Raw genomic sequence first — 13577 nt, forward strand, 5'->3', positions numbered from 1 at the left:
TGTCATGCTTTTATTGGTATGATGCGAGAGAAGATAATAACTCACAAGTCTTTCATTAAAAGCCAAATGAAAATTAAAAGCCAAATGATGTCGGTCTCACAGGGGTTGTGGAGGACTTCTTTCGTAAAAGTCATGTCACCTCTCTAGCTAGAACTCTAACCAACAAATATTCTCTCTAGGCACCTAAAACCCTAGATGAGAAGTATCTTACTCTAAGTCGGGCTTCTCGACTGTGGAAGGAATTTCAGTGCTGCTGTTAACGTATCTCGTGAATCGTTGCATGCATGATGGAGGATCTGACAAGTAAGTAGGAAAACCTATCCCTTATGGAGGAGGAGAATATAGAATTGGAAGCAAATATTCAGGATCTGGACAAAGCAAAGCAATATGGGAAATTCTGTTTGGTGGGGAAGTTGTTCGCAGATCGGGCTGTGAGTAAGGAGATGATCTGCACAAAATTGTGTAGGAATTGGAAATCGGCTGGAAACATTGTCTTCAAAGTTTTAGGGGAAAACTTTTTTCTGGTGGAATTTGAAAACACTGCAGACAAAAATCGTGCCTTGGAAGGTCGACCCTGGGCTTTTGAGGGCAGTTTGTCTCTGGTGGAAAAGTACGATGGGTTTAAATCCCCAGCACAGATTCCTTTTGAGAAGGTTGCGTTCTGGATTCGAATGCATGGTTTACCACTGGCTTGCATGAGTTTGGCGATTGGGCGACAGATTGGGAACTCAATTGGGGAGGTTGAAGCGGTTGATGTTGATCAAAAGGGGATGGGCTGGGGTGAGTTCTTACGGGTCAAGGTTCAAATTGATTTGAGTAAGCCACTCCCGAGGGGAAGAATGCTGAAAGTCAGAGGGTCCCAAAGTGGATATCTTTCAAAAATGAAAAACTCCCAAAATACTGCTATCACTGTGGGCTCATCAAACATGGAGTTACCGGTTGTTCCAAAAAGAGCCAATACAGAGCATAGGATTCCAATACAGAATACGGCCCATGGTTGCGGGCACCATCCCCTGCCTGGCACTTCAGAGGTAGATTTGAGATACCTTTGGATAACCTGGAGTCCAGATACCACTTCTCTGAGGGAAGGAGTGGGAAGGAGGAACACCGAAGCCAGTCCCTTGCTCCAAAAAGGTGGTCAAGACGAAGCCCGGAGCACGGCGGCGTTTTCCATGACACCGTGGCGAGCAAGGAAAGGGTATCAAAGGAAATCATATTCCGGTCACGTGAGCCTTCGCCGGAAGATGTTCAGGAGAACACACGAAAGGAAAGTGGAGCCACAGCATTCAATTCCAAAAGTGATGATTGTGCAGAAAATCAAAGCATTAACCCAATGGTGAAAAATAAGGAGGTGACGGAGCCTGATGAAGATCTTGGAGGTAATACGGAAAAAAAGGTGATCTCGCAAGTGAAGGAGCCATCTATGGGGACACTAAGCGGGAATCATGGAGATATTATGCATGTTGATCTTACTGCCATGGGGGATGTGGGAGCCAAATTTGTTTACGTGAAACACTGAGTCACCATTGGAAGCTCAGAATCAGGCCCAGTTAGTGGGCCAAGGTCAGTGGAACTCCAAATGGGCCCAAACGAAAAAGGACCTAAATACATTGGGTTCTTAGTGGCTGACGTGGAACAAAAATTAAAAGGAGTTGTGGGGGAGATGCCATCAGCTCGAAGACGCGCCAGTGAAGGCTCAGTGCCAAATTTATGGAGACGGAAAATAAGAGAAGGGCAAGAAAACTCCACTGTGATGCAGAAAGCTAATTCAAATGGGAAACAAAAAAAGCCAGAAGAAGTGGAAGAGGGGAAATGAGCTGTCTTGATAAAAAAAGGGAGGCATATTGGTGAGCGTCCAAAAAAATCAAATAACTCTAATAAAAAGGATGATGATTTGGGATCGGGAGTGGCGGTGGCTGTGGCACAGCCCCGCTGAGGGCTTGGAAACCCTCGGACAGTTCGGGACCTCTACCGGATGGTAAAGGTGAAGAAGCCCATCTTGGTATTCCTTATGGAAACCAAGCTACGAAGTAACAAAATGGAGAAGGTTCGGTGGAAACTGGGATTTAACAATATGTTCGTGGTGGACTGTGTGGGCAAAAGTGGGGGCCTGGCGATGCTGTGGCAAAACGAAGCAGGGGCGGAAATTCAAAACTTTAGCCGCAGACATATAAACGCCACTGTGAATTATCCTACGGGTACCCCTCCATGGAAGCTCACCTGTTTTTACGGACACCCCGAGGCTTGTAAAAGGGCGGAAGCTTGGGATTTGCTGACCCACATTTCACGGATGGAGCCGGAGCCGTGGATTTGCTTTGGATATTTTAATGAAATTGTTAGCTTGTCTGAAAAATGGGGAGGAAGCGGACGACAACGAGGTTTGATGGAAGCTTTTCAAAAAACTTTGGAGGACTGTTCACTTGCTGATTTGGGTTATAGGGGTCCAAAGTATACTTGGACTAATTGCAAAGAAGACAAACAATTTACAAAAGAGCGGCTTGATCGTGTAATTGCCAACCGAAGTTGGTGTGACTTAAATCGGGAAGTGGATGTCGTTGTGGGGGCAGCACTTAGTTCTAACCACTCACCAATTTTCATAAATCTGTTGGGAGGTGTTTATGGACAGCAAGGTCAGAAACTATTCAGGTATGAAGCACATTGGGAGTCTGAGACAAAATGCCATGAAATAATAACTCAAGCTTGGGAGGATTGGGGCACTCAAATTGACCCGTGGCAGAATCTTGGTAGGCGTATTGAGAGGTGTAAAAAGGGACTTCAAAAGTGGAACAATGCAGAAGTGGGCCAGCCAAAAAAATTGATGGAAAATAAAATGAAGCTTTTCCGTGAGATGCAAGGTAAGGAGGAGGAGCCGAACAAGGAGTCTACCAAACAAGGAGTCTACCAAACAGCTCCAAGAAGACATACATGTTTTGCTTGAGAAAGATGAATGGCGATGGAAGCAATGGGCAAAAATCGAGTGGTTAAAACATGGTGATAAAAACTCAAAGTTTTTTCACGCATGTGCTAATCAGAGGCGAGCTAGAAATAAAATCCGTGCTATTCAGGATGAACATGGGCGAATTGCAGAGACACAAGAGGAGATTGGGGGCATTTTTGTGGACTATTTTATGGGGCAGTTCACGGCAGGGGAGTTGGGGAATATGGAAGAATGTGTGGGTGCCAAAGCTAGCCGGGTCACAGAGGAGATGAATGGAAGATTGCTGCAACCTTTTTCTGCGAATGAGATGAGGATTGCTCTCTTTCAGATGGCTCCGCTTAAAGCACCAGGACCGGATGGACTCACGGTAGGTTTCTTTCAAAAACCTTGGAACACTGTGGGACCTGAGGTTAGTAAAGCCATTCTTCATACACTGGAATGTGGATTGATCCCCAATGATTTGAATGATACCTTTATAGCTTTAATCCCCAAATCCAAAAACCCCAAGGTAGTTAATGAGTTTCGACCCATTAGCTTGTGTAACGTCTTGTACAAAATTATTTCAAAAATTCTAGCTAATAGATTGAAGATAATATTGCCCCATATTATCTCCCCAACTTAGAGTGCCTTCATACCTGGGCGTCTGATTACAGATAATGTATTAGCCGCTTATGAGACACTACATACAATGAAAACCAGAATGCGAGGTAAGAAAGGGTATATGGCAGTAAAGATTGATATGAGCAAAGCATATGATAGGGTGGAGTGGCATTTTCTGCAAGAGGTAATGAGTCGGATGGGGTTTGCTCCATAATGGATCAATTTAGTGATGATGTGTCTGCGATCGGTCCACTATTCTATGTTGGTGAATGGAATCCCTACAGGAAATTTTGTCCCATCCCCAGGTATTAGGCAAGGGGATCTCATATCTCCTTACTTGTTTATTATTTGTGCAGAGGCCCTGAGCTCACTATTGACACAAGCTGATCGGGAGGGTGTGTTAACAGGGGCTCCTACTTCCAGACGAGGTCCCCACCTTAACCACCTATTTTTTACTGACGATAGCTTGCTTTTTTGTAGAGCAGATTGTGCCATTGGACCCGCTTGACGAATATACTCAAGACTTATGAGGTAGCATCGGGGCAAAGGCTGAATGCTTCAAAAACGGCAATCCTCTTCAGCCAAAATACCCGCTCGGAGGTGAAGCAACATATAATTGAGGTGTCAGGTGTTCCTAGCTCCCAAAGATATGACAAGTATCTAGGTCTCCCGGTGTTGGTAGGGAAATCTAGAACAAAAGAATTCAGGAGTATCATAGATCATGTATGGAAAAGACTTCAAGACTGGAAGGTAAAATTGCTCTCGCAGGCGGGGAAAGAAGTTTTATTAAAGGCCGTGATACAAGCCATCCCGACATATTGTATGAGTCTCTTCATGCTCCCCAAAGGGCTACGCTCCGAAATTAATTCAATAATGCAAAGATTTTGGTGGGGAAATCAGTCTTCCGGATCTGGGATTCATTGGTTGAATTGGAGTAAAATGGGAGAAGCTAAAAACTGTGGCGGAATGGGATTCCGGGATTTTAAGTGCTTTAATAAAGCACTCTTGGCGAAACAATATTGGAGGTTGTGGAATTTGCCGAATAGTTTAGTCTCTCAAATTATGGCGGCCAAATATTACCCTCATGGTTCAGCACTAGAGGCCCAATTGGGGAATAAGCCGTCGTTTGCATGGAGAAGTATATGGGGGTTGGGTGATCTGCTGAAAGATGGGTTGGTGTGGAGGATCGGCAACGGTTTCACTACAAAAATATGGAAAGACAAATGGGTCCCAATCCCAGACAGTTTTTCCATCCAATCACCGCCATAACTCCTTGAACCAGATGCAACAGTGCAAGAGCTAATTGACCAGGATACACGTTGGTGGAATGTGGGGCGTCTTGAGCAACTGTTCAGTCCAGAGGAGATACAAGCCATTATGACAATTCCAATAAGCTGTACAAACAAAGCTGATGTCTTGATTTGGAGGGGAACGAAGACGGGCTCTTTCTCTGTTAGAAGTGCATACTTTATTGCAAAGTCTATGGAGGTGAGAGCACGAGCAAGCAGCTCTATAGGGGCACAAAACAATGAGGTTTGGAGGCTTATCTGGAAGCTACAGATTCCTAACACGGAGAAAACTTTTCTTTGGAGAGCTTGTCACGACATTCTCCCTACCAAAGAAAATCTGCACCGAAGAAAGATAATAAGCGAACCTTTTTGCCCACTCTGTGAACTAGAAATAGAATCCAGTTTTCATGCCCTTTGGGATTGTCCCTCTGCGCGGGATGTGTGGAGCGCATGCGGGACAAAAATCCAAAAGAGTTGTTTCATTGGGCCAGAATTTTTGGAGGTGGTAAATGGAATTTTTCAAAAATGTGTGGAGGAGGATATTCACCTCTTTGTTAGGATCGCAAGAAAGATTTGGGGTAGAAGAAATGAAGTGGCCCACGGAGGCCTGTTTACCCACCCAAACGTTTTGGTCCAATGAGCAAAGGCAGCGTTAAATGCATTCAGAGAAGCCAATTTGCAAACAGATCATGGAAGGGAAGAGGTTAGCAGGTTACATGTAGCCAAATGGGTAGGACCCAACCCAGGGTGGATAAAGATCAATTGGGACGCTGCAGTGTGCATCAAACAGGGCATTTTCGGCATGGGGGCAGTAGCTCGCGATGGGGAGGGCACTGTGTTGGCGGCACACTGTCTGGTGGGGCGGGGTTCCTTGGATCCCTATGCTGCAGAGACTTGGGCGGGTGTACAGGCTGCATGATGGGGACTAGAGCTTGGGTTCAACGTGATCCAGTTTGAAGGGGACGCCCAAAATGTAGTAGCAGCTTTCAACTCCAGAGACCCGAACTGGAGTAAGATTGGGCACCTTGTAGAAGACATGCACTAGTTTTTGAGCAACCTTTCCCAGTGGAAGGTGGATGCTGAGTCGTGAAGCCAATATGGCAGCCCATATCTTAGCCAAAATGGCGGTTTCTCATGGACGGGATAGAGTATGGGTCGGGGTTATCCCTGGTTGTATACGTGAGATTGTTCTTTTAGAGCAATCTGATATTATTGCTTGATTATCCATTAATAATATCTGATTTTCCATCAAAAAAAAAAAAAGAAAAGAAAAATATGATGACAAGACTTATTTGTTACAAGACCAAAACTCAAATCTTTATTTATCAAAATTAGAAATTTAAGTCATTATTTTATCATAAGTGTTGGGAATTGGGCCGCCAATACCACAGGGCCACAAAGCACACCTACATAGGCCCAAAAAATCGGCCAGTAAGTTAAAAACAAGTTCAAAAACCCAGTTCCATTATGCAACAAGCAACAAGGAATCCACTCCAACAGCAATGAAGTTCTTACCATGCCATGTAACCTACAACGCAAAAATACACTTCTAAAATAAAGGATGTTAGGTGGTTAAAAACATGTTTCGAGTGTGCGTTCGAGGGATTTAAAAATGCGTTTAATACTTATAAAGTTTGTTTGAAAAAAAGAGTACCCATTTGATAAAGAAAATTGAAAACACTTTTAAAGGTCCAAATAGCCAAATGCATTTTTGGAAAAAGTTTTATTTTTAAGCTTTTGCAAAAAAAAAAAAAAACGTTTTTTTACATAAAAACTTTATTTTTCAAATACAATCCCTAGTCTTGGCCATCTTGTTTGTTTAAAAAAAAAAAAAAAATGTCTGGGCCATCTTGTAAGTAATAATAATATTATTATTATTATTTTAAAATATAAGACTGAATATAAAAAGTGACAAAAATGTGGATCAAAAAACCTATGGAATTTCTAAAATATTATATCGTGTAAATTTTTTAAAATTTTAACAGTTGATTTCAAATCGAATGATGAGTACTTATCATATTTGACAAATATTGGCGCAGGTCCACAGGAACAACCCAGAACCGGCGGTCCAGCTACACATATCCCTCGTTCTTCCCCCACTAAACCCTGATCTCTGTGGTACCTTGGCTCAGCGCTCTCTCCCTCTAAACCCAACACGCCCTCAACTCGGCTCTAACTCGGTCCCTCGAAGCCATGCAAGTGTTCTCGAACGCTCGCAGACTCTCTAGGGCTTTTAAATCTCCGATTCTTCTCTACTCGGACCGATTTCTCGTTCCCGATATTCCAACCGTCGAAGCTCCTCTTCAATGTCCGAGTCACCGCAGCTTCTCTTCCCTCACACCCTGGTGCTCAGGTTATCTCAACATTGGATGCTCTCTCTCTCACTCTCTATATATGTATATTGTTTGGTTGCCGAGAAATCTTTAGGAAAAAAAGTATGGAAATGACTTTGAATCTTAGGTTCTATCTTATGGTTTGTTGGGAAGGAAGAATAGGCTGACCTAACTGTACTGAGATTTTAAATCTTTATGCTTTGTTGCTTAATATTATGTTTGGTTGCCGATGAAACTGACGAAATAAAAGAAAAGGCAAAGAAGATAGTGAAAGGGGATACTTGAGGGGAATCGGAAGGTTTATTTGACGAAGCTATCATACTTGTTTGTTCTCGAGTAATGTGTTAAGATTTTCAACTCTACAATTTCTCAGCAACCGATCAGAGTTTATATGTGGATGAATGATTTTGTAACATCAAGATGTTGAAACAATGAACAGGGACGATTCAAAGCAGTCATTTGCATATGGCACAGCGCCCAATGTATTCGGTAACGTCGAGGGCATGTTTTTCTTCGGAAGCGAGTACCACCGAAAGCAGTCCCACAGGTAATTGACTTATCTTGTTTTTGAGATTGTTCTTGAAGCTAGTTTGATGATGTCCGCTTTAAATTGTTGAGTGCAGTTGCTGTGAAAGCGAGTACCACCGAAACCAATCCCACAGGTAATTGACTTATCTGGTCGATTGTTTTTGAGGTTGTTCTTGAAGCTAGTTTGATGATGTCCGCTTTAAATTGTTGAGTGCAGTTGCTGTGAAGGAGCTGTATGACAAAATGCTTGAATCTGTGGTTGTCAAAAGATCGATGCCCCCAAATGCTTGGTTGTGGTCGTTGATTGAAAATTGCAAAAGCCACGATGACATTAAACTTCTGTTCGACATCTTGGAGAACCTCCGAAGATTTGTAAGTTTCTGCAGCTTCTTAATTTTCGGACTTATTAACAAAAATGGCAAAGCCTTCAAATACAAAAAGTATGCAAGAGACATAACCTAAAGGCATTTGAAATATAAAAAAGCTAACAAGATCTAAAATATTCGAAGAAGAGAGGTTAAAAATATAAGCTACAGCCCAATCTAAATGAGAACTCAAAAAAGAGGATTTCAAATAGAGCACATTGGACTCGCAATCCTCAAAAAGGTGGAAATTCCTTTCTCTCCGAATGCTCCACATTATCAGACGTTTTGTAATTTGCATTTGATATGTAGATTTTAAATTGTTGATAGTCTATGCTTTTGGTTGCAGAGACTGTCAAATCTTCGTATTCATGCCAATTTTAATTGCAATCTATGCCGAGAAATTACTAAGACGTGCGCACGTGTAGGGGCCCTTGACTTTGGTATGCTGTAATGAATTTGTATTCTATGCTTGACTTTGACTTCTTTCTATATTTCAACATCCATTCTGCTAATTGCTCTTTGTTATTCAAGCTAGTTTGCTTTACTAGCTGATTCGTTACACCGAGACATTGAGGAATCATGCAGCTCAATTGCTGCTCTTGCATTGTGCTTTTGGAACTTTGCACTTGCAATACTACTTCTTTAAATTATATTCTGAAGTGTCATGCAGTGCGTGCTATACAATTTTATCAAAGATTATTTAGCTTAAATGTGTGCAGGGAAGAAGGCCTTGTGGAAGCATAATGTGTATGGCTTGACTCCTAGTATTGGATCTGCCCACCATTTACTGGTATTAACCCACCTTTGACCCGTTTATCAGTTTATTTCGGGTCCTGTATTCGTATTTTGGCATATAATAATGTTTGTTGTAATTCAACTGCAGTTATATGCTAAAACTCACAATGATGCTAAACTCATGGTGGAAATAATGAGACTTGTGAAGAGGAATGGCTTACCATTGCAACCTGGTACAGCAGATATTGTTTTCAGGTATTTTAGTTGTAACTTATGACTGGTTCATGCTTTTGCTTCGCTCCCCAGAAAACACTAAATGCTCCATTTCCATTTTTTTTTTTCGGTGTCAATTCTGAATTAAAATTCTATGGATTTTGAACTTTAGTTGGAATGGACTGGACCACATAAGGAAATTCTCTGCTACATTTAGAATTGAAGTTTATTTTTTTTCCAGTTTGCCTGGCTACTGTTCGGTTGGACCTAAGAAGCTGAAATGTGTTCTTGGGTACAAATATCTAGGTTTTGATTTAGATCTGTGTGGGGGTTACAAGCATGTGTATATATGTTTATGATTATACTTGGGTTGCGTTTGTTTCAACTTAAAATGGTTTATGTGGGAAAATGTGTTTAGTTGAAAATATTGTCAGGGAAAATCATTGATTTTTCCATTGTTTGGTGGAGACCCTCCAAATAATATCAAAAATGTTTTTCGCTGTTTGGTTGGTATTACAAATATTTTCCCATTGTTACTTATCAATTTTTTAAAAAAAAAATTATCAAAAAATAGTTTTCCATTGGTACTAAAAACCCAATTGGAAACTACTCAAAATAATCGGATAATGCCAAATACCGCCATCAACAATTTTTTTTTTTTTTTTTGTAATCCTACAAAAAAACATAGATTGTGAGGGGGAATTGCGATGGGGGATGTAATGACTTAGGGAAAAGCGTTAGCTACATTTGCGCTATTACTCTAGAATGCCTAGTCAATTTGGAGCTTGCCTAGAATCACGTATAAAGTCCAATTTCACAATAAGTAATGTGGGACTTAGCACCCATGAGCATCTCTTAGAGTCGGTTACTCATCTTTTCCCAATATGAAATTGGGGTGTTACAAATTCTCCCCTTTAACCCTTGACGTCATTGTTAGGGCTATGTCGTGCGGTGCTGACCGTACCACATGGGATTACTAGGTGGCTCTAATACCACGACAGAGTAGAGACGATGGTGAGCAACAATTGGAGGAGGTGGCACTGGGGGAAGGCGGTGGCTAAGTTTCTTTGTGCAGGTGGGGGTCGGCTTAGGGGAGGAATGTTGGGACAGGGTAAGGGGGATGGTGGCTGAGAGGCGGAGGGGGTTGTCCTTCGGTGGAAGGGGCAACTGTCCTTTACGATGGTGGGTGGTGTTGCAGTTCGGGGAGAGGGTGGTGGGAGAGAGAGGGGGAGACAAGCTTCGGAAAATGGCTTACGCATATAGTGGCATAAGCTTTAGAGGTGTGAGCCATTTTCCTCCCTACAATGGTAAATTTGTTGTTGACTTGGAAATCAATTTCTGGTGACCAGTATTTTTTGTCCACACCAATCACCAGAAAATGGGGAAAACCTGTTCCAGAAAACGTTTTACCCCGAAACAAACACATTTTCTAGAAAATGTTTTACCTGAAAACAAACACAGCCTTAGATAGGTTGGATCATTGTTTGATTAATGAGACCTATTGGGTCTGAATCTTTGATCTTTAAATTGAGCTTTTGCCGCCGTGTGCTACAAATATAATATCTTAATCCCTTGAAATCCCTTGCCTTAAATATGTTACATCCTGACTTTGTTCAGTCGAGTATAACGATCTAGAACAAACTCAGTATGTGGATAGTGGAGCTATCTGGTTGGGAAGAAAATTGATACTTATTGATTTATTTGAAAGGTTTTTGTTTCTTTTTCCAATATAGCTTTGGCTGTTCTTAAAATGATTTTGATCTTCTATTTGATTTGACTAATTGCAGCATTTGTTACAATATGGATAATTGGAAGTTGATGTCCAATTACTCAAAAAGGTTTGTCAAGGCTGGAGTAAAACTGCGACAAACCACATTTAATGTATGGATGGAATTTGCTGCAAAAATAGGTCTCTGCAAATTTCATGTACAACATTTGTGTTTATGATTTATATCTGTATTTACTGTCTGAATGTGGATGGTGGTAGTGGTTGGTAGGAGGGATTTTGCATAGGACTTGAAGTCAGCCATAAAGTTCCACAAAATCTGATATCTTCGGTTTTACATGAATTCATATGTTTGTATACTCAATATGTGCTTGGCTTGTATCCTGTTTTGGAACTTTTACACTGTATTTCTCTTATGGTTGTCTTCCTCCGTCCCAAAATGGGTATTGTTTTCCTTTTTTGATATTACCCAAAATGAGCGCCCACTTTCTAAAAGTCAATCAATTACATCTTCATCTTCATATATTACCCTTGCAATTTGAAGAAACAAGAAAACACTCATTAAAATCATGCAATGTGCAGCTGACACTTATTTTGGGATGGAAAGTGTGTTGATTGGTTAGTTTTAGTCAAGCTAGATAACGGAGATATTGTTTTTAGATATTAATGGACATAAAGAGTATTTGGCTAGTAAACATCAGTGACCATGAGGCATGTATATTTATATTAATTTGAGATATGAACCCTTGGTTTTTGTTACTTCATTCAGGCCAATCGTCCAGTAACCTTGAATGAATTCCTGGTGCATGGGGATTGTGATGATATCTAAATCAGTTCTTCCTCATCCAGTTCGGATGCAGTTGAAGGATTTCTTAGAAGCAAAACATTAGCACCCTTTTTTTTATTTACCCCCAAAAAAAGTATTATTTATGTTGCTAGTGGCATCTCTATGAGTCATGTCAATGTTTTCATAGTTATGCCATCCTTTGGTTACGAATAATACTTTCTTGATTCTGGGGCAGGTAGCTTCTTTAAAGCTATAGCCTTTCTGGAAGACTTTATTGAATTCAAATCTATATATTGGAATTAAGTCATTCGCCGAACCTCTTTTTCTTTTATAATGCGTTTCAAGTTTCTCATTTGTAGGAGACACTGAGACACTTTGGAAAATTGAGAAATTGAGATCTGAGTCAATGAAGCAGCACACTCTTGCGACTGGGTTTTCATGTGCTAAGGTAACAAATCTGATATCATCAAGTTGATCTCTGGTTGTGTGAAAATTTATTTTGGTATCTAAAATGTAATGTGGTTACCAAGTTTTTTTGCGCTCAGTATAATGCAACTTCTCATAGTAAGGACTAAGGCCTCTATAAACTTGTGTTTTATGCCCTTGCAGGGTTTTCTATTGGAACGTAAGCCTGGTGATGCTGCTGACATCATTCAAGTCTTAAATCAGGTGCCTACTATTTTTTGGGATTGGATGATATTGTCAAACAATTTGTTCTCTCTCCCCCCCAACAAAAAAAAAAAAGAAGTCACCCTACCGTAATATTGAAAGAAAGTCAAGACTGCTAAGTCTCCATGGCTATCAAATCTTTCAACCAGATAAAACAACTATATTTGCATATAACCAGTATAACCCACATCATGGCTAGATGCCCTTAGGCAGTGCTGATTATAGTGATAAACATGCAGAAGGGGAAAAATGCTTTCCAATTTTTCTGTGGGGGGTGCAGGTTTTGTTGACTGAACTTCGTAATTAAGGGCTCAGCATCATATAGAATGCATCTTAATGTTGATTTTTAATTTCTCAAATAACTTACGTGCCAGTGCCAGTGCCAGTGTTGGTCGTGCCAAATTATCCAAATTACTACCCAATATAGCTACATCAGTAACATAATAATAGTTGCTTGTATGAATGGGAAAGATATTGGGAGTTGACACATGATCTTTTCGTATGTTACTGTATTGTTTGTTCTCGGCAGAGTTTACCTGATGCCAAGAAATCAGGCATCATGGCTGAAACCCAAAAGCTGGTAAACGAGTGGCCTTTGGAGGTTATCAAGCACCAAGAAAAGAAGGATAAGAAGGTACTCCTTTTAATAATTTAAAGATTTAAACTTCTAGAACGTAAGCTTAAGCATTTCTGTCCCTGTTGTGTTCTATCTACCAGGCATTAGCCAAATCTTTGAAATCAGACATTCCTGCTATGGTTAGTGGTCTATTAAACATGGGTATAGAGGCTAGAGTAAATATTGAAGTTCTAACCGGGAAAGACGGCATTCTGCAATGAAGAAAATGGAGGTTGAAAGTTCAGATCTAACGTTTTGCGCACTCTCTGTATCCTATACCAGAGAGACGGCCATGTGTTTCAACCAGTACTGGTTGAGAATGAGCACTTCAATAATTTTCATATTACCAAAACACTTCTGAAGTCCTCGTGAGCATCCTCTGACCACAACAAATATCTTTGCTCTCTTTTTTGGATGTAATTCTTTTGCATTGATCAGCTCTGCGATTGTTGCTATTCATTTGTCTGTTATAACCTTGTCATCGTGTATATCTGCTGGTAGATTAGATGGACATTGCCATAGAATTTTGGTGGGTTTTAGTTGGAAGGAGAGGATCAGAATCTCTGATTTATCTGGGTGATTTTATAAACCAATTGATGGGCCTCTGCTTTCCGGGAGCATTTTAAGACCTTGATTTCCATTCCAATTTCTGTGAGATAGAACTAAATGCAGAGGTCCCAAATTTAGACTTCTGTTATGGAGTTGATCTTGATCGCACTTATTCTGTATCAACATGTTGTTATCAGTGCCGTACATGCAGTATTAGGAGTGTTAGTGT

The 13577-nt window shown here is 40.8% G+C and overlaps 2 protein-coding genes across 2 annotated transcripts; both read left to right on the forward strand.

The window, feature by feature from the left end:
- The first annotated feature begins 1975 nt into the window (after positions 1–1975).
- On the forward strand, positions 1976–5746 carry LOC132188495 (uncharacterized). The gene is made up of 6 exons (XM_059603009.1): positions 1976–2855; positions 2944–3446; positions 3561–3722; positions 4019–4733; positions 4821–5071; positions 5474–5746. The coding sequence occupies exons 1-6, from the start codon at positions 1976–1978 to the stop codon at positions 5744–5746; spliced, it is 2784 nt and encodes a 927-aa protein (XP_059458992.1).
- Positions 5747–6899: 1153 nt separating this feature from the next.
- LOC132167575 (uncharacterized) lies at positions 6900–13573 on the forward strand. The gene is made up of 12 exons (XM_059578586.1): positions 6900–7180; positions 7600–7707; positions 7784–7822; positions 7906–8060; positions 8400–8493; positions 8773–8843; positions 8937–9043; positions 10789–10910; positions 11874–11962; positions 12124–12183; positions 12713–12817; positions 12901–13573. Exons 1-12 carry the CDS (start codon positions 7021–7023, stop codon positions 13018–13020), a joined length of 1230 nt encoding a protein of 409 aa, XP_059434569.1. The 5' UTR covers positions 6900–7020; the 3' UTR covers positions 13021–13573.
- The last annotated feature ends 4 nt before the right edge of the window (positions 13574–13577 follow it).

Source organism: Corylus avellana, chromosome ca1 (assembly GCF_901000735.1).
Source record: "Corylus avellana chromosome ca1, CavTom2PMs-1.0".
Lineage (NCBI taxonomy): Eukaryota > Viridiplantae > Streptophyta > Magnoliopsida > Fagales > Betulaceae > Corylus > Corylus avellana.

Bases quoted from the DNA above. Each gene is read 5' to 3' on its own strand.
- LOC132188495 (XM_059603009.1), top strand. From the start codon at position 1,976: ATGGTAAAGGTGAAGAAGCCCATCTTGGTATTCCTTATGGAAACCAAG. The intron at 3,447-3,560 runs GTAGTTAATGAG...TCCCCAACTTAG, and splicing joins CCAAATCCAAAAACCCCAAG to AGTGCCTTCATACCTGGGCG. The intron at 4,734-4,820 runs GTTTCACTACAA...TCCTTGAACCAG, and splicing joins GGTGTGGAGGATCGGCAACG to ATGCAACAGTGCAAGAGCTA.
- LOC132167575 (XM_059578586.1), top strand. From the start codon at position 7,021: ATGCAAGTGTTCTCGAACGCTCGCAGACTCTCTAGGGCTTTTAAATCT. The intron at 10,911-11,873 runs GTCTCTGCAAAT...TCTCATTTGTAG, and splicing joins GGAATTTGCTGCAAAAATAG to GAGACACTGAGACACTTTGG. The intron at 12,184-12,712 runs GTGCCTACTATT...TGTTCTCGGCAG, and splicing joins TCATTCAAGTCTTAAATCAG to AGTTTACCTGATGCCAAGAA.